Source organism: Nicotiana tabacum, chromosome 15 (assembly GCF_000715075.1).
Source record: "Nicotiana tabacum cultivar K326 chromosome 15, ASM71507v2, whole genome shotgun sequence".
NCBI classification, from domain to species: domain Eukaryota; kingdom Viridiplantae; phylum Streptophyta; class Magnoliopsida; order Solanales; family Solanaceae; genus Nicotiana; species Nicotiana tabacum.
The window spans coordinates 118,208,370-118,229,077 of NC_134094.1; the positions used below are offsets into that span (position 1 = coordinate 118,208,370).

General features: G+C 34.0%; 1 protein-coding gene across 1 annotated transcript; it reads right to left on the reverse strand.

Moving 5' to 3' along the window:
• Positions 1 to 55: 55 nt before the first annotated feature.
• Positions 56 to 7,176, reverse strand: LOC107791267 (beta-galactosidase). The gene is made up of 19 exons (XM_016613295.2): positions 6,840 to 7,176; positions 5,918 to 6,013; positions 5,719 to 5,831; positions 5,556 to 5,622; positions 5,341 to 5,433; positions 5,098 to 5,241; positions 4,508 to 4,596; positions 4,298 to 4,403; positions 4,118 to 4,205; positions 3,231 to 3,349; positions 2,983 to 3,147; positions 2,727 to 2,899; positions 2,497 to 2,606; positions 2,193 to 2,302; positions 1,789 to 1,899; positions 1,599 to 1,709; positions 1,157 to 1,362; positions 738 to 1,074; positions 56 to 612 (listed from the first exon to the last, which is right to left on the reverse strand). The coding sequence occupies exons 1-19, from the start codon at positions 7,026 to 7,028 to the stop codon at positions 502 to 504; spliced, it is 2,538 nt and encodes an 845-aa protein (XP_016468781.2). The 5' UTR covers positions 7,029 to 7,176; the 3' UTR covers positions 56 to 501.
• Between the last annotated feature and the right edge of the window lie 13,532 nt (positions 7,177 to 20,708).

The window sequence follows — 20,708 nt, forward strand, 5'->3', positions numbered from 1 at the left end:
CTTACCCCTACCTTATAGAGATAGAGAGGTTGTTTCCGATATAGAGACATGCAGGTGAATAAGATGAGAAAAAGGAGCCTGTTGTTACTGCAACATCGTTAAACTATTAATGTCCAAAGCAATGAATAATTGCTTTCTTACATAGATTATACAATGGAAGTTCATGGAAGTGAAATGCTTACCAAGTCTAACGCAAACAAAATTTTGCACATAGACTCATCACTAATCATCCCTATGTGCACTTGGACCAAACCTCAAATTCTTGTTTTACAGTAGCAGGCCAATACCAATCTCAGTAACTAACATGTACAGAATCAGGGGAGCTTTGATCAAAGAGGTGTGTTGCTTAACTGTACAACTTCACCCCCAGCAAAGCCAAAAAATGATAGGTGCCGATTTTTGGATGTGTAGTAGCTTCTTCGAGAAATGTTGAATATTCAAACTATTTCTATCGCGGTGTTTAAGAAAAATCACTGAAAACCAGTAATACCGTCATGGTGATCAACTGCAAATGGCTTCCACTGAAAGTTTCTTCAATACATTTCGACATGGATCACCTCCGAAATTCTCTGGTGTCACACTTACTGAGCAAAACTCTTGCCCAACACAATTCTGCAAAATAATAATAACAATAATTAAAGATGCAAGTAGGTTTCTCATGTTTATACAAAGTGAGAAACTCAATTTTGATTCCAATCATGAAGGTCAAAACTCATCAAACTATGATTCTTAAATACCTTTTCAAAAGCGTCATATGAGCGTCGGGCATGGCAACTTCCCTGCTGGAAGCTTCCACAAACTCCCTCTGGTGTTCCAAAGCTTGCAAATTTGATTGAAGAAATCTTCTGACCAGGTGCACACCGAAGATGGGCTTTAGGTCGGAGAGGTCTGTCAAATTTACCAGATGCTAGCCTCTGCCAATTCAACAACTGTGGTTGCCACTCATATATATCAGCACAAACACTTGCTATTTCTCTTTTGACTAAAGTGATTCCATAAGGATCTCCTCCCCATTCCTCAAATACAACTAACAAATTTCCAGTAGGATGCAGCCACGACCGGGGAACATGGTACCTGAATTTATGCTACTCTGTTAACTAATTGGAGCTTCATGTTACATAAAGAGGAAAATCCACCAAGGTTTGTCATGACTTACCATCTTTGTGAGCCCTCTCCGCAGTTACTTAGGCACTTTTTCTCGTCAAACCAGCCTTTATAGTTACAGGCAGTACAATTACCAGATGATTTGTATGCAGGCCAATGGCGTCCGAGGCTCTGACCATTTATCCATACTTGACCTTTGCTCATGGTGTTCATATCTAAAGCCAAAGGCTCATTTCCAGCTGGAGCATTGAATGTACTCTGCAAACACAGCAAAGGGATTTTAGTGGCTGGCTTTTACTCAGGTCTTTTGAAGGCAGAGATTTGAATTCTTGATATGTAAATGTAAGCACTGCACCATAAAGCTAACTCCTCTTGGTGATGCCCGTCACCTATGTTAATATACTGAGCTTTAGAAGAACCTAATATTCCTGACTTATAGAAGGACAACTTTACTTTTGTAACTAACCATGAAAGAGAAGATATGAGTTATGCACCTTATACCAAGAGAGTGGCTGTTTCTGAGCCACTAAAGAGCCCTCAACCCACTCAACAGATGGGCTACCGCTGAGCGAATGAAGACTCAGGGCTTCTCCTTTTAGACCAACCTGGTCAAAGAAATGAACAGTCAGATAGACGGACATTTAAGCAAACAATTCTTTTTTTCAAAAATCTAAAAAGACAAACCTTGTAGCACCATTTCTGCCATGTTAAATCTCTTGTCCCCTCGTTAAGACCACTAAGTGAAACTGGTCCAAGAACACCAGCATTCCATGTCTCAAAATGAGGGCCAACATTCTGCATTCAAGCACATGTAGAAGCAAACCAAATGATGAGCATATTTTGGAATTACTGAAGTATTCTGGGATGGGAAGTATAGATAGAAAGGCAGAAAAGGAGGCGTCGGCTCTGAAATGATGGAAGATTGAATCATTCCTTCATTCTATTCCGGCTTTTCCTTTCCGGCGGGTGTAACTCTCAAAATCAGTTTTACTCGAATGCAGCACAAAGAGTCATGCAGCTGCCATGAGGAGATAAACAGGCATATGTATGATATATGCACGTGGAATAGAGAAAGAGGAGGGACAAACCGGAAGACCAACAGCAATGCTTAGCAGAGAAATCTTGTTGACGCCAGCTCTCAGATTAATACCATTGCTGAAAGTTAGTTTTGGGTTTTCTAAGCTTCCGTACACAGTTCCTGCAAAATGTATGGATGTACAGAAATGTTAAATAACAATGTGCAATTGACCGGGACATCAGTTTTTCTTATTAAACCAAATTGTTCCCTCAATTGGGTCGTAAATTGCATACAACAAAAAGCATGAAATCTCTGATTAAAAAAAAAAAAAAAAGCCACAATTGCAATTGTTTGTAATGAAAAACATCACAGACCTGCTAATTGACCATTCACGAACACATGCAATGCATGGCCAGCAGAGAAGACTGTAAGCCAAGGCCAATTTCCGCTATTCAAAAATCCTTCTGTTGGATCAATCTCGACGCTGCGGGTAAACATAATCAATCCTAAACATGTGAGCAATCTAAAGTTGTTCGAGTGTAATTAACTTCCTTTGTTTGTTTGTGAAGCAATACCAGAAAGTAAGAAACTAAAGAGAACTTACTCAGTCATGTACCACAAATAATCAGATACATCTCTTGTGGTATTTATCTGCTCCAATAACCCAACAACTGTGTAAGTATTGTCTTCATACAATGCTGCGTCTTCGTTGTATGACTGCCAAGAGAATCCTCTAATGACTGGACTCATCTTCATCTGTGCACTTTGAGCACCAACCTTCACATTAAATTAAGAGTGTGAGACATTTTCATTATTGTGCACTAATAGCATAAGTAATTCAGGAGGTGTCTTTTTCTCACCCTCGCAGTATTATATACAGTGTTCTTGCAGTCGGGAAGAATGCTGATAGACCAGGGTGGCAAGTTATAATGCATGTTCCCAAATGCCACTTTAGCAAAAGAGTGCTGGTTGTAATTTGCAAGGAAGGCAGCGCAGGCTCCAGATTCCGACTTAAAAACACGAGCCTGTAAGAGAAAAATAAAAAGTTTGATCTCGCTTCCAATTTGGCAATGCTGACTGGTTTAAGAAGAATTCAAATGAATGTCACCTCTTGATAGTTTCCCAAGGGTGTCACAATTGGATCAGCAGATACTAAAGCTGGCTCACAAAGCTTTATTGCTCTATGCAGATCTTTCAAATGACCCCATTTAGGTTGCCGTAATAACCCTGAAGATCAAAGGGGGGAAAAAACACTTTGGTTAAACAATGATTTCCACTTCAGCTGCTCTTTTTCTTATCTTTTACATCTTCGTCCTAGTTCTAATCATGGATTTGATAGTAAAGAAACCTCATAGTAAGCTTTACTCAATAGCAGTGTGACTAACTGAACAACATTATATCATGTAAGTTTATCAACAGCAATAAACTAACTGAGAAACACAATATCATTTATGATGAAATAATTAATTTGATGGAATTATTAATATCAGCTGGTTGAACTTAATAGTAACCAGTAGGCATAGATGTCAGCCGCTTTTGCTTTAAATGCAGCTTGCATGACCTACTATAACACATGCATTGCCTTCTGAACTAGATTGACTTAAAATTTGATCACAGTGTTCGGAACAAATAAAACAACGATTTGTTTTTGGGTAAGTAAGTCATACAACAGGTAAAATTTTCCTCCATCCAAACAGAAGCACAGATCATTTGGTCATGGAGTTGCCCTTTTCTGCGGCTGTGAAATGAAAGAGCTGACTCTCGTGGGTGATGTGAAAAATTTAACGGAAAGCAGTGTACTAACGAAGCCAGGGGCTAACAGGAAAAAAAAGGTAAACCAAAGAATCAAATAGAAGAGTTGACCAAGAAAATTCTGCTTCTCCCTATTCAAATTCAAATGGTTTATGGAACTAAACAGGAGTGGTATTTTGATCCTTAACCTTCTCCTTAAACTACGAAATTCAATCCAAATATTGATTCTAAGAAAGCACATACCAAATTCATCAAGAGGTGCATCATAGTCATAACTAGTAGCAATAAATGGGCCACCAGCAGTCCTTCCAAAGTTTGTTCCTCCATGATACTGACCAAAATAGGGGGGGAAAAAGTCATAGAATCCTCCTTGGATTCATATTAAACACTTAAACTTATTAAAGTCAAATTCCAATGAAGTACCATGTAGTAATTGACAAAGGAGCCTCCTGTTTGTATAAATCTTGCGACAGCAAATGCCATATCCTCTGCAGGACGGTAAGGAACTGGACCTCCAAATTCAGTAAACCTGCCAAGATTATCAAAGCAGAAAATTATCCTGTCATGAACTCTAGCAAAGATGTAAAATAAGATATTAAGCTATAGCTTACGAGAGATGCATATGAAATTTACCAAGCTGTCCAGGCCTCAGTCCACATCTTGGGTTTATTAGCCTTATTTGGTGAGAAGTAGTCACAGTAGAAACCATTGCAAGTATTAATCTGCCCAGGGGAAGATATACATTAACATAAAGTACCAAAGTAAATTTAATTTTTAAAAAAAAATAACAGAAGACATGCCAATACAAGCTTTTTTACTGGATGTTTTAAGTTTTAGTAAAGTTAGTTATCACAAATAGAGCAAGTACAGTATCCCTTTGTTTGTAAGTTTGATTCAAACAGGTAAAAGAATGTTCTTTTACAGACCACTAAAAAGCAAACATAGTCACAAGTCGGTGACTACAAGAGTCAAAGGCAACTGAATATTTTTTTAAGAGACATGAAAACAGAAAGGAGTGGGAACATAAGCCACCACATGTGCAGGAGTTAAAAGTATTCTATTTAATTCATGACTATACATGGTGACAACTGACAACTGACAATAATTGTTGCATAAGAACCCCACTAGAAATGGGAACATAGCAGGAAAGATGCCAAGAACAAGAAGAAAATATACAGACAATGAAAATAGAAAATCAATGAAATGCTATAGAATCCACTTACTATAGGATCAGGGACATCATCTTGCTTGCACATGATCCAAGGGACACCTGTGCCAAGATCTACTGCCATTTTGGCTGCCCACTCTGAGTAAGCTTTACCTGGTTCACCTAGTTCCCACTCCATAGGTCCATACTCATTTTCAATCTGTTAAAAAAATTCAAAGACATTTAGTTACCCATTTTACCTCTTAGCTTTAGCTGTAGGAAGAACTATAAATTTGCAAGATTGAAAAGTTTTAACAACCTGAGATAGAATAATTGGACCACCCTGAGATTCATACAACCGTTCTGACTTTATCATTTCAACAATCTTGGTAGTGAACTTTTGCATTGCAGCCTAAGTTACAGCATTTTAGATAAAAAGAATAACACCATTATTAGAAACCAATCACATCAAAGTAAGACTAGTACCAAAAATTGTTGCAATGAAGAATTTTTCATTTGGCAGCTCAATCTAACCTTGAAAGGCTCATTGTCTGTTCTGAAACTGATACCTGGAACATACTTTAGCCAAACTGGAAAACCCCTGAAATTGAAACAGGTAATATGATCAAGAACTTAACTTTATGTCTATATGGGGTATCATTATTTTGGCAGATATGACAATAATTTTGAACATTACCCAAAATTCCATTCAGCACATGCATAAGGTCCAATCCTGAGATGGACATAAAGTCCTGCTTCTTGCACCACTTTAATGAACTTCACTAAATCATACCTCCCTTCAAAATAATACTGGAAAATGAAACAAAAGAGTTAGCTAAATAACAGCAAATGATGAAAACAATAAAAATTTGAAGAAAGGAGTCTACTTTACTCACCTTCCCTTCTTCAGGCTCATGTCCATTCCAGAAAACATAAGTCTGTATCACATCCACTCCTCCTTCTTTTGCCTTCTGAATAAGATCTGGCCACATCTGTGTAACCCAAAAACAAGGATAAAGATAATAACTTTATAAAAATCCAATCTTTACAAACAAAAACAACAACTATGCCTTAGTCCTAAACAAGTCAACAGTCGGCTATATGAATCCTCACTGCTTCATTTATACTCAACTCATGTGATCATCATAACAAAAGATTGTCTAAAAACCCAATCTTTAAGCAATAAAAATTAAGAGTTTATTCAGAGAGTGAGAGAGCAACTAATTTAGACACCCATTTGCCAAAAAAACAATCTTGACTAAAACATGGAGCATGAAATCAACATCTTGAAGAAAACACCAAAACAATGAGAAAGATAACATAAGCTTATAAAAATCCAATCTTTAAACAGAAAAAAATAAAAGTTCAGTTAGAGAGGAAGTGAGCAACTAATTAAGACACCCTTTTGCTAAAAAAACAATCTTGAAAAAACATGGGACAAGAAATCAACATTTTGAAGTAAACACCAAAACAATGAGAAAGATAACATAAGCTTATAAAAATCCAATCTTTAAACAATAAAAATTCAAAGTTGAGTTAGAGAGGAAGAGAGCAATTAATTAAGACACCCTTTTGCTAAAAACAAAATCTTGAAAAAAACATGGAACATGAAATCAACATTTTGAAGTAAACACCAAAACAATGAGAAAGATAACATAAGCTTATAAAAATCCAATCTTTAAACAATAAAAATTAAAAGCTCAGTTAGATAGGGACTGAGCAACTAATCAAGACGCCCATTTGCTAAAAAAAAAAATCTTGAATAAAACATGGAACATGAAATCAACATGTAAAGTAAATTGTTCACATGAATTATACCTCAGGTGTGCTTCTTGGGTAATGAATGGATCCAGAAATGAGGATTTTTCTTTGTCCATTTACAATGATAGCCTTATGATCATATGACACTGAAGCAGTTCCACAAGAAACCCATGAACTCAATAACACCAATAAAATCAACAATACATTCCACATTGCAATCCAAGAACAACCCATGTTGGTCAGCATTGAGCATTCAGCTCCCCTTGTACCTCAAGTTCTTGTGCCTTTTGCAAGGCACTTAACTTTATTCCTTCTTTTTTAGTCGCACTTTATTCTATTCTTGCATTATGTAGGGAGAGAAAATGTACTACTATAATAAGTAATAAATAGTATTGGGAGAGTGGTGAAGAGAAACAGCTGTTTTTGTTGTCTTTAGTTTTTTTTTTTTTTTTTTTTTAATAACATACTTTCCCTTCTAGTGCAGAGTAAGGGAAAGAATAAAGAAAGAGAGAGAAATTTTGTCCAAATAAAGTAGTGTAGTTCCGAGTGACTGTGTGAATGTGTGACCAAGTGCGGACATTTTTTCATTATTAAAAATAAGGTTTCATAATTAAGATTTTTGTTTTTATTCTTATAATACTTACGTCGAATCTGGTGTTTATTGGAACTCTTTTGGTTTTATTCGAGACATACTATATGTCTTTTTGAGATTTTTACACTTTTTAACAATGATATCTAACAGTATTAATAATTACTCCCTCACCTCGCGTTCTTTCGTGAGAAGATATTAATTAATAAATTATTTTGATTAAATTATTTTTACTTATTTGTTACTCCTATCTTAATTTATTTCATAACGTTAATTTGTCTCCATATTTATTAGAATAACGGTAGATGTGAAAAATTAATTAATTCTTTCTTGATTTTTTAAAATGACAAGTATTTTGAATCAGTTATTTTTAATAACCATGACAACCAAGAAGAATGAGAGGGAGCATAAGATATTTGTATAAATAATTTTTTTTCTCTCAATAAATTATAATCACGTCATTTAGTTACCACTTTATTAATTGAACGGTAAGGATAGATTTACAAAAAAGAACTATAATTGACTCCATATGTTTTTATAATATCAACAACAACAACAACAACCCAATAAAATTCCACTAATGGGGTTTGGGGAGGGTAGTGTGTACGCAGATCTTACTCCTACCCTAAAAGGAGTAGAGGGGTTATTTCCGAAAGACTCTCGGCTCAAGAAAACAAAAGGACAAAAGGACAAAAGGAGATAATATTAATTAGTATCACCACAACAATCATAGGAAAAATAGGAACACCATGAAATGCAGAAGAAATATGCAAAGCAAAAGCGATAGCTAGTATATAGGACATGCACTGAAAAGCGAAGTAGTAAAACACAACATTGTCACTAGCTATCTTAGACAAAAACCTTACCTGGCTAGTCCCACAATGGTACGAAGTAAGTCAAGACTCAACTACATCCTAACCTACAACTTTAATACTCGACCTCCACATCTTCCTATCAAGTGTCATGTCCTCGAAAATCTGAAGTCTCGCCATATCCCGTCTGATCATTTCTCCCCAATACTTTTTAGGCCTCCCTCTGCCTCTTCGCGTGTCCTCCACGACCAGCCGCTCACACCTCCATACCGGAGCATCTGAGCTTCTCCTTTGAATATGTCCGAATTATCTAAACCTCGCTTCTCGCATTTGGACTTCTCCTTTATAATATCAAATATATTAAAACAACTTCAATCTATTAAAATAACTAATATTTAAAATAAGAGGTAAAGTATGTTAGCATAAAATCTGTCTGATATTTATAATACTTGTAATTTATTTGAAAAAAATATGTTTATATCGTAATTAAATAGCTTTTGTTTTAACTTTAAAAGTACGAGGATTCGTATTATTTATCAAAGTAGTTTAGAATTAAAACACAATTAGTTGATCGAATAATTAAGTGAGAAATCGGAACCTTGTTAAAATTGGTAACGAGCAGTTAGCAGCTACTTTAAATGCCGAAAGCATGGACGGTGTGGAAGTGAGGGTGGGGCCCAACCTTTCTGCATTTTATCATCTCACAAAGACTGGGTCCCACCTTAGTATTAATATCTAGTTTGGAGCTAATTAATTCGAATTTACACGCGTGTAATGTTCAATTAAATAAGAAACGCTTTCCATCATAAACTTTTATTGTTAGGACTTTGAACCAATACCTTGGATTAAAGGTGCATGGATAATTAGTCCCGGATTAAACTTGATATGAATTTAACCCATGTTTGGTTGGGATAAAATCGTATTATAACTAATTCTGAAATTAGTTATCCCGAGATTATAGTATTTTTTATCCTTATGAGATAATGAAATAATTATTCTCGATATAACTAATTCCGAAATAATTACTTATGGAATAACTTATTTACAACCAAACAACCCCTATAATTATTGATGGTCCCACTTATCTCTCCAATTATCCACAAAGCTTACATTCAATGAACAAATTTCCCCACTGCTATTTAAAGCATCTGAATTTTTCATTAAATTGGAGTAGAAAAGTTAATAATTAAAGTAGTGTTTGGCTGTAGTTAGAGAAGTGAATTTAATTGCGGGTTTTAAAGCTACTGAACAAAGATTCCTTTTCTTTTCTTTTTTTTCATTTTCTTATACCACACCAGCACCGGCGTACCGTACAAATATTCTCTCCAATCCTTATAGGGTCGGTTCCGGGTTTATGGGTCGGATCGTCTTGTTTTCTCAAGTAATTTTTACATTGTTATACATTATTTGAAACTTTATTACCCTCCCTACTCAAATTTTAATTTAATTACATCATATATACAATTTATCAATTATATACACTTTATGAGTATTTCTTTATATTATGAATCAAATTATTTCTCATCTTTATTCTCTCTCCCTCATGCGCTCTCTCTCTCTCTGTCCCTTTCTCTCCTGCGCTCTCTCTCTCTACGTCTCTCTTTATCTCTCAATCCCTAATTTCAATAATGTAGATCAAAGAAAAAGAGGGCAGCAATTCCATGCTTATTGAAATTCCATTAATGTAGAGTTGAATGTGTTGCACAATTGGTGTTCAGATTCCAGTAATGTTGCACAATTGGTGTTCAAATTGAAAATGTCAATCAATAAATTTTGAAGGTGTTTGGCTCTCCACCATTGACAACCATTAAAAGGTTTTGAAGCTTTGAATTCGAATTTGGGTTTTCAAAAATCATTATTTGTTTTGATTGGATATTGTTGTAAATAATTAGGAATATTGTTTGGAGCTTATATCTCAATTTTGAGGGTGTTTTGATGAAGATTAAACTTGATTTTGGCTGAATTTAAGATTGAAACTCGAAGATGAAGAAGAAGACATGACATACATTATACTTACGAAATTGTAGTAAAGTTGTATTAAAAGAGTAAGTTTTGATTGGAATTTTAGAGAGGAAGAAGCACACACCACAGACAAAAATATATACAAATCAAATACAAAATATATACAAAGACATATTGTATAAAAATTATATAAAAATTATATTTAAGTTGTATGATATTGTAGCTGTATATAACTAGGTAGAAATAATGTATGAAAGTTGTAGATAAGTTGTATAATATATAATTAGTTGTATAAAATTTATTTTTACTATGTATAAATCAGATACAAAATATACAAAAAACATATTGTATAAAAATTGTATTTAAGTGGTGTGATATTGTAGTTGTATATAACTAGGTAGAAATAATGTATGAAAGTTGTAGATAAGTTGTATAATATATAATTAATTGTATGAAATTTGTTTTTACTATGTATAAATCAGATACAAAATATACAAAAGACATATTGTATAAAATTTGTATAAAAATTGTATTTAAGCGGCATGATATTGTTGTTGTATATAACTGGATAGAAATAATGTATGAAAATTGTAATTATATAACAATTGATAAATGCTCTGTAATGGCTGAAAGTAATGCGTCGTAACTTGACTCCGAGTTTATCACAATTTTGTCGACATTGAAATTAACACATCGACTACTGCTATCCCATCGACTATTATGTTGAAGCATGGCTGCCATTGCCGCCATTGAAGTAAAAAACGAAGCTATTTATCTAAATCATCGTGATTTCAATACTTTGCAACAAAATTAGTGTGTTTTAAAGCTTGATAATATCGTTGTATTTTAAGAAACTATGGAGAATTTGTAACTCGTGTATGAGTAGGTCGTTGATGGCAGAGAGAGAAAATAGAGATATTTGAGGAGAGAAAAAAGGAAAAAAAGTATAACTAAATCCTTTGATTGAAGACACTAATAATGGATTGAGAACCTTTCAAATAGTGTATAAGAATAAAAAATTAATTTTCTCAAACCACAAACGCGCGTGCAATGTCTCCGTAGTCACTACTACTATGTTATTGGTAAGTGACCTCACGCTCTTGGGATAATCGTATTTTGGGGCAATTGTAATTAATTATGTTAATCAGTTCGGGAGAGCACAAGAGGCAACAGCCCAATCTTTTAAAATATAAGAGATTTTTTCTTTCCTACACAATATTTAAAACTTATTTATTAAAATTGTCATAATTTTATATATTATCCGTCCTAACTAAGGTTTACTTACAATTTATATATAATCAATTATTAGCGTCTTAAATAGAAATTCAATTACTTTCTTTTTTATTTTCTCCTCTCCTCTTTCCCTATTCCTTGTCGCTTATCTCCACTCAAAACTCCCTTAATTGAGTATCAAAATATGTGGGTAGTGAAGCCAAGCTACATATTTTACTATGTAGTAACTAGTAGCTAGGAAAATAGGAATTTCCAGACAATTTTATGTTTGAAGTATCAAAGCAATATTCGGCATATATCGACAAATCATTCATACTATTGCTTGTCCATTTGAGAATAAATTTATTTATTGTCAAAACTTTTAAGATCCAAGAAAAATAGTTTCGGACATAAAAATTAGAGTGCAGATTTTAGTGTTGAATAACCATCGAACCCAATTTTGGTCTTTTGAGGATGGGTTATAATATTGGGTTCTTGAAAAAATGCATACTTATTTTACCTAAGAAAAGAATAATGTATGATACTACAACGTACAAATTAGAAATAAATTTCGTACAAATTTAAATATCTGCAACATTATACATACGAAAAATAAATTTCATGCAACTAATTATATAGTATACAACTTATTTACAACTTATCTATAATTTTCATACATCATTTCTACCCAGTTAAATATAACTACAATATCATACAACTTAAATACAATTTCATACAAATTTTATATAATATGTCTTTTGTATATGATTTGTATATATTTTGTAAGTGGTATGTTCTTCTTCTTCTCTGAAATTCCAATCAAAACTCTCTCTTAATATATTTTTTATACATATCAACAACTTTATGTAAAAATATAGTATTTATAACTTAAATACAAATTTCATACAACGATTCATACATTATACAACTATTTTTCAATTTTGATACAACATTCAAATAATTTTTTTTTATATAATTACAACAAAATACAACTTAAATACAACTTTAATACAATTTCGTAAGTATATTGTATATCATGTTCAATCTAAAATTTAGCCAAAATCAAATCTAATCTTCACCAAACACCCTCAAAATTGAGATATAAACTCCAAAAAATATTCCTGATTGTTTGCAACAATACCCAATCCAAACAAACAATAGTTTTTGAAAACTCAAATTCGAATTTAAAGCTTTGAAGTTTTTTAATGGTTGTTAATGGTGGAGAATCAAATACCTTCAAAATTTATCGATGGACAATTTCAATTCGATCACTAATTGTGCAACATAAAAGGAATTTGCGAAGTTTTACTCTATATTAAACAATTGAATTTCATTGATAAAAAAGAGGATAACAAGTAGAGAAAAACAAAGGAAGACAAATTGGTGAAAGAACAGAGAAAGAGAGAAAGAGAGACAGAGATAAAGATAGAGAGAGAGGGAGCGGAGATGGGGAAATGACTGATTTCCTATTCAATTCCTAATATAAATGGATACTCATTAATACTTATTTGTATATAATTGATAAATTGTATATGCCCATGTGATTAAGTTAAAACTTGATTAGGGAGGGTAAATAAGCTTCATATGTAGGCCAGATAGGTAAAAATCCCTAAAATCACGGGGCAAGTGCACATATAGTTATTCTCAGGGATGCTATTTAGAGATTAGCCAATGCTTATTTTGTCCTGAAATTTTAAACTAAAAATCGTAACTTCAGGATAATTCAGGACATTTTTGTTCTGAAAATTTGAACTGAAATTCAGGATGCACTGGCTAATTTCTAAATAGTAGCCCTTAGAGTGACTACCTGGTGTCATTTCTACTAAAGTCACCTTACGTTGAGAAGCCATTTTTATCCCATGGAGTTACAAACACAAATAAAGAAAGAGTATTGTGGTAAGCATAAGCGGAGCAAAAATTTAAAGCTTATGAGTTTGTAATTATAATCATTTTAAGTTATTGAGTTCTAAATCAATATTTTGTACATATTCAATAAATTTCTTAAGATAAATATACAGTTTAAACCAAAATTATTGGATTCAACTGAACTCATAATATTAATATTAGCTCTGTCCCCGGTGGTAAGTGGACATCTAGTTCAAAATTAGTTAACGTACGATGAATACTCATAAAACAAAATATATTATGATGTATACACCTAAACAAGAATTACATAATACTAGGCTGGAACATACTTTAATAAAATGACATATAGAATGATGATTATAATTAAACCAGCTTACTTGGGAATGTGGTAATGTTGAGTTCCGAAAGAATAAAAGTATTTTAGGAGAAGTAGCAATTTGTGTTTTGTCCGATTATTCATTTATTTGAAAATCACTTCATTTAGCGCTAGAGGAGCAGTTTATAGCCTATATTTTTTAATTTGAATGGCAGATTAAGAAAAAGTATATTAAAAAATTACTTTACAATTAGTAGTATTATTATCGATAAGTTATTTTAAATATTTATTATGGGAGGTCTTAATTAAGTTTTTCATTTTTATATAATTAAGATGTAAAAAAATCCCAAAGTACATCCAAAATTTTAACCAATATTAATATAGTTAAACCTAAGTAATAATATTGAACATATTATACAATTAGTAAATATTTATATCATTATATGATGATTTATAAAGTTGTATCGTGAGAAAAAAGATAAAGCAGGTTTATGAGACTTCGATCATTGACGTAGTATCGACAATGCTTATTATTAGTTTATGCTTACTGTGGGAATATAGTTTGATAAATATAAAATGCTGACATGAATATCTTCTCCAAGAAAAAATAAATAAAAGTATCTCTTTATGCTTTGCTTAAATTTTAACTTTTTCTCCCTAATGAAAAAACATCGTCACCGTATAAGATACTATCATTACCGCCATCTTCCTACTACTTAAATTTCCTAGAATTACATTAGGTCTCCAAACTAAGTAGTACTACTTTTATATTGAATGGAATAAACACTTTTAGATTCTCAAAAAACTTGTAAAAGAAACTATTATTTTGTGTTTGTATCTCACCTTAATTAGTCTCACAAGTTAGGTTTATGTAATATGGCCAAATTTTCATGACATTTGCCATGACATAATATCCATTATAACAAATTTGTGGTTCATGACATTTGCTATGACATAATATTCATTATTAGGCCAAGGATTTCTTGCTATAAATAGAGGAGTTTCTCCTCATTTGCAAACACGCTAATTCAAGAGCTTTTCACTCTTGTCTTTCTTTCTCCTCCTTTATTTCATTATAGAGTATTTTGTAAGAGAGTGAGTGTTAGGAAATACTTGTGTGAACTCTTTCTTTGGAGTGATTCTGTGAGGTTATTCTCTTGGGGTATTTGAGATTAATTAGAGTATTTACTCTAATTTTGTACTCTTGTTGGTATAGTAAAATTGCTCATCTCCGCTTGTGGACGTAGGTCACCTTGACCAAACCACGTTAAATTTGTGTCTTCTTTATATTCTTTAATTGCCGTTATTATCAACTTCCATTGTCTTTGTTATTGTCATTATACCGTTGTTTGGCTAAATTTCGCACTACCCGAATTCACGATCCTAACAAATTGGTATCAGAGCCAGATCTAACCGGGTTATTTTAAATAGCCAAAATGACTCTAACAAAGTCTTATGTTGAGAAATTTGGCCGAAGTGCAAATTTCGGAATGTGGCAATTAAAGATGGAAGCTATCCTAATTCAGGATGACTTAGATTTGGCACTGCAAGGAAAGGAGAAGATGCCGGATAAAATGACGGACGAGGAGTTTACCGTCATAGACAAAAAGGCAAAAGCAGGTATTATTTTAAATCTTTCAAATGAGGTTTTGCGTGAAGTTGCAACAGAAAGCTCAGCCAAAGGCATATGGGAAAAACTTAAAACCCTATATATGAAAAGAACAGTAGAAAATAGGCTTTACCTAAAGCAAAAACTCTACACTTTTCGTATGGCTGAAGGTACCTCTATACTTACTCATCTTGATACTTTTGATTCTCTTCTTATGGATTTAAGTAACATAGATGCTGAATCAAAGATGAGGATCAAGCTGTGTTATTGCTTGTTTCTTTACCCCAGTCGTTTAAACATATAAGAGATATTATGCTTTATGGAAAGGATAATATCTCTTATAAAGATATCAAATCTATTTTGAAATCAAAAGAACAAACAGATAGAGATATTACTGGGAAAACTAGTGGGAACCAAGGGGAAGGCTTATTCATAAGAGGTAGATCCAATAAGAAAGATTCAATTAGTGAGAAACCTAAATCAAGGTCAAAATCCAGATACAGAAATGTCATGTGCAAATATTGTCATAAGAAAGGTCACATTATTTTTGAATGCTTTAAATTGAAAAACAAAGAAAAGCATACAGAAAAAAAAATGAGCACAAAAATACTGACACTGCCGAAGCAAGTGTAGCTGCTGATGAGACTGAGTGAACTATTTTTTTAGCAACTAATAATAATTTCAAATCTAACAATGAGTGAATTTTAGATTCGGGTCGTTCTTATCATATGTGTCCCAGTCAGAATTTATTTACCACATATGAATCTATTGGAGGTGGAGTTGTCTTGATAGGCAGCAATGCTGCCTGCAAAGTTATTGGAAAAGGTACAGTCCGAATCAAAATGCACGATGGTGTGGTGAGAACTCTCACCGATGTTAGACATATTCCTAACTTGAAGAAAAATCTCATCTCTTTGGGCACTCTAGAATCTCTTGGGTGCAAGTACACAGGTGAAGGTGGAGTTCTGAAAATTTCTCATGGTGCTCTTGTGATCATGAAAGCACGCAGATCTGGTACGTTGTATACTCTTTTGGGATCTACTGTTACAGGTGCTGCTGCAGTTTCAATATCAGATAAATCAGATTCTGACATCACCAAATTGTGGCATATGCGATTGGGGCATATGAGTGAAAAAGGTCTTTCCATCCTCAGTAAAAGAGGTCTCTTATGTGGCCAAAGTACCGAAAATATGGAGTTCTGTGAACATTGTGTGTTCGGAAAGCAGAAAAGAGTCAACTTCAAATCTCCAGCGATTCATAGAACAAAAGGTACTTTGGATTACATTCATTCAGATCTTTGGGGTCCTTCACGTACCCCATCAAAAGGTGGTGCCAGGTATATGTTAACTTTCATTGATGATTATTCAAGAAAAGTTTGGGTTTATTTCATGAAAAATAAAAGTGATGTTTTCTTAAATTTCAAACAATGGAAAGTTTTGATTGAGAAGCAAACAGGAAAACAGGTTAAGCGGCTTAGAACAGATAATGGCTTGGAATTTTGTAATGATGAATTCAACGAATTTTGCAAGAATGAAGGAATTGCTCGACATCGTACTGTGAGAATGACACATCAGCAAAATGGTGTGGCAGAAAGGATGAATAGAACTCTTTTGGAAAGGGCTCGTTGCATGATTTCAAATGCTGGGTTGACAAACGCCTTTTGGGCAGAAGCTATCTCTACAGCTTGTTATATTGTCAACCGAGCTCCTTCTGCACCTTTGAACTTTAAGACTCCAGAGGAAATGTGGTCAGGTACTCCTGCTAATTATTCTGATTTAAAAATATTTGGTTGCCCTGCATACATGCATGTAAATGATGGAAAATTAGAGCCAAGGGCTAAAAAGTGCATTTTCCTTGGGTATGCATCTGGGGTAAAAGGATACCGACTATGGTATCCTGATCCCACGGCACCAAAATTTATAATTAGCAGAGATGTAACCTTTGATGAATCCTCTATGTTACATTCTAGAAAAGAGTCTTCTAGTTCTTGTAATACAGATAAAGGAAAGAGTACATAGAACCAGGTGGAGATTGAGATTGGCATTCCTTCTGAGCCAAGCTCATCAACTTTGGAGCAAAATACAGTTGAAACTCCTGAAGTTGAGACAGAAGCTGAAATTCCTGAAGTTGAGACTCCTGAAGTTGAACCATAAGAAGAGGAGTATTCTATAGCCAAACATAGACCAAGAAGAGAAGGTAAACAACCATTAAGGTTTGGAGATTATGTTGCATTTGCTTTTTTAGTTGCACAGGAAACTGAAGAAATTGGAGAACCATCAAAATATTCAGAAGCAGTTTCTGGTGCTGACTCAGCCAAGTGGGATGATTGCAATGAATGAAGAAATTGAGTCTCTCCACAAGAATGGTACTTGGTCTTTTGTGAAGCTGCCATCAGGAAAACGAATTGTTGGTTGCAAATGGGTCTTCAAGAAAAAGGATGGCATTCTAGGGGTTGAAGATGCGAGGTATAAGGCACGATTAGTTGCAAAGGGCTATAGTCAGGTACAAGGAGTTGATTTTAATGATATTTTCTCACCTGTTGTTAAACATAGCTCTATTCGTGTCTTGCTTGCCTTCGTTGCCATGTATGATTTGGAATTAGAACAACTTGATGTTAAGACAGCTTTCTTACATGGCAAACTTGAGGAACAAATATACATGCATCAACCCGAAGGATTTGAAATTGAAGGAAAAGAAGATCATGTTTGCTTGTTGAAGAAATCCTTGTACGGATTAAAGCAGTCTCCAAGGCAATGGTATAAAAGGTTTGATTCCTTTATGTTGGGTCATGGTTATTCGAGGAGCATGTATGATAGTTGTGTTTACTTCTGGAAGTTAAATGATGGTTCATTTGTGTACCTATTATTATATGTTGATGACATGCTCATTGCTGCTAAGGATTTAACTGAAATTCACAATTTGAAAAGTCAGCTGAAAAGTGAATTTGAGATGAAAGATTTGGGAGCAGCTAAGAAAATCCTTGGCATAGAGATCAAAAGAGATCGAAAAGCCAATAGGCTATTTCTGACCCAGAAGAAGTACTTGGAGAAAGTTTTGGAGAGGTTTGGCATGAAAGATGCTAAACCAGTTAGTACCCCTCTTGCTGCTCATTTTAAGTTATCAGCTGCTCAGTTCCCACAGTCAGAGGAAGAAGAGAGGTACATGGCAAAGGTTCCTTATTCCAGTGCAGTCGGCAGTATTATGTATGCAATGGTTTGTACACGTCCAGACATTTCACAAGCAGTGAGCGTGGTAAGCCGGTATATGTCTTGCCCTGGTAAAGCACATTGGCATGCTGTGAAATGGATTCTCAGATACTTGCGAGGTACTTCAAACACATGTTTGGAGTTTGGGAGAAATACTAACACTTTGGTTGGTTTTGTAGACTCAGATTATGCAGGTGATTTTGACAAAAGAAGATCACTGACAGGCTATGTATTTTGCACCGGGGGTTGCGCTATTAGTTGGAAAGCTACATTATAACATGTAGTAGCTTTATCTACTACTGAAGCAGAATATATGGTAGTGACCGAGGCGATCAAAGAAGCTTTATGGTTGAAGGGTCTATTTGCGGAACTCAGTTTACACCAAGGTGGTATTACCATTTTCTGTGATAGTCAAAGTGCCATTCACTTGACTAAAGATCAAATGTATCATGAGAGGACGAAGCACATTGATATAAAGTATCATTTCATCTGAGAAACCATTACTGAAAGAAAAGTCTCTGTTCAGAAGATCAACACTAGAGACAATCTTGCTGACATGTTCACAAAACCTCTTCCAGTATCCAAGTTCAAGCTTTGCCTGAACTTGATTGGCATTTATGAAGAATGATTTTGCCCATTGGGGTTTTTGCGGAGAAAGTGGAGCAAATTTACTATAAGCCAAAATTAGGCCAAGGTGGAGATTTGTAATATACCAACCCAAAAAGTATGTCTAAATTATGCCATAATTTCATGACATTTGTCATGATATAATATCCATTATAATAAATTTGTGGATCATGACATTTGTCATGACATAATATCCATTATTAGGCCAAGGATTTCTTGCTATAAATAGAGGAGTTTCTCCTCATTTGCAAACACACCAATTCAAGAGCTTTTCACTCTTGTCTTTCTTTCTCCTCCTTTATTTCATTATAGAGTATTTTGTAAGAGAGTGAGTATTGGGAAACACTTGTATGAACCTTTTCTTTGGAGTGATCTTGTGATGTTATTCTCTTGGGGTATTTGGGATTAATTAGAATATTTACTCTAATTTTATTCTCTCTTTTGTACTCTTATTGGTATAGTGAAATTGCTCATCTCCGCTTGTGGACGTAGGTCACCTTGACCGAACCACGTTAAATTTGTGTCTTTTTTATATTCTTTAATTGCCGTTATTATCAACTTCCATTGTCTTTGTTATTATCATTATACCGTTGTTTGGCTAAATTTCGCACTACCCGGATTTCCGATCCTAACAGTTTATAAATAAGATGGTTAATTAGCTCTTCAAGCTTCGAAGGTTTTGCGTATCCACAAACATAGTTGGCTAGTGAACATAAAACAATTTTAATCGCAATATTACAAATTTAAACCATAATTATTTATTTATAAAATACATATTAAGGACCCATTTGTCCATAGATATTTTTTTTCAAATTTTTGATTTTTTTTTAAAATATGTTTGTCCATGAAAATTTGTAAATTTTTTTAAAAAAATTCAAAAATGAGTTTTCCAAAAACCACTTTTTAAAAATTTCAGAAATTTTGGTCTCAACTTATAAAATTGAAACATTTTCTCAAGTGAAATACATGTCCAAACATAATTTCTAATTTCAAATATTATTTTTTAAATTAGCTCCAAATACTTTTTTTTGATTATAATTTTTATGTCCAAACACCTACTAAGTATATACCATTAAACTATTTTTTTCGTGCCGGCTCTATAGGTTAAAACTTTTGAAACGTGGAAAAGTATTAATTTCACATGAAGCGCTAATAGCATCATGCACTTGCTAAGTAGTGACAAATGACCTTTGACATAGCAAATATTTTAAAATTGGAAAAAGCTTTGTATACGGGTGAAACCGGGGTAATGAGCACCCCGATTTCCCGATGGTGCGAACAAAGAAAGGACATAATTGCGTGTAGTCGAGATCGAAGCCGGGAGTCACCCGTATCACAACCCGAAAAAAAATACCTGCCCCCGGAGCTATCGAGATCATGCCCCCGAACCTGATTCGAATAATGAGACCTCATAAAGCATTGCTAAATAACTGCATACGATTAACAAAGGGCCGTGATATCCGTGCCCAACCGGATATCACGGCGTGAATCTTGGCCCGTATCAGCAGTAGATCAGTGATTAGTAAAAAGAAAGATTTTTACCTTTTTTAGAATTGTACTTAGAGTAAAGTCAATTTCCAGAATGGAGCTGTTCCAATTTTCAGAATCGTATTCCGACCCCGATATCAATAAAGTCAACTCCCGGTCAAACTTTCCAAAAATCTTATATTTTTCAACTTTCGCCAAAATGCACCGAATTGTCCTACAGACTTCCAAATCCAAATACG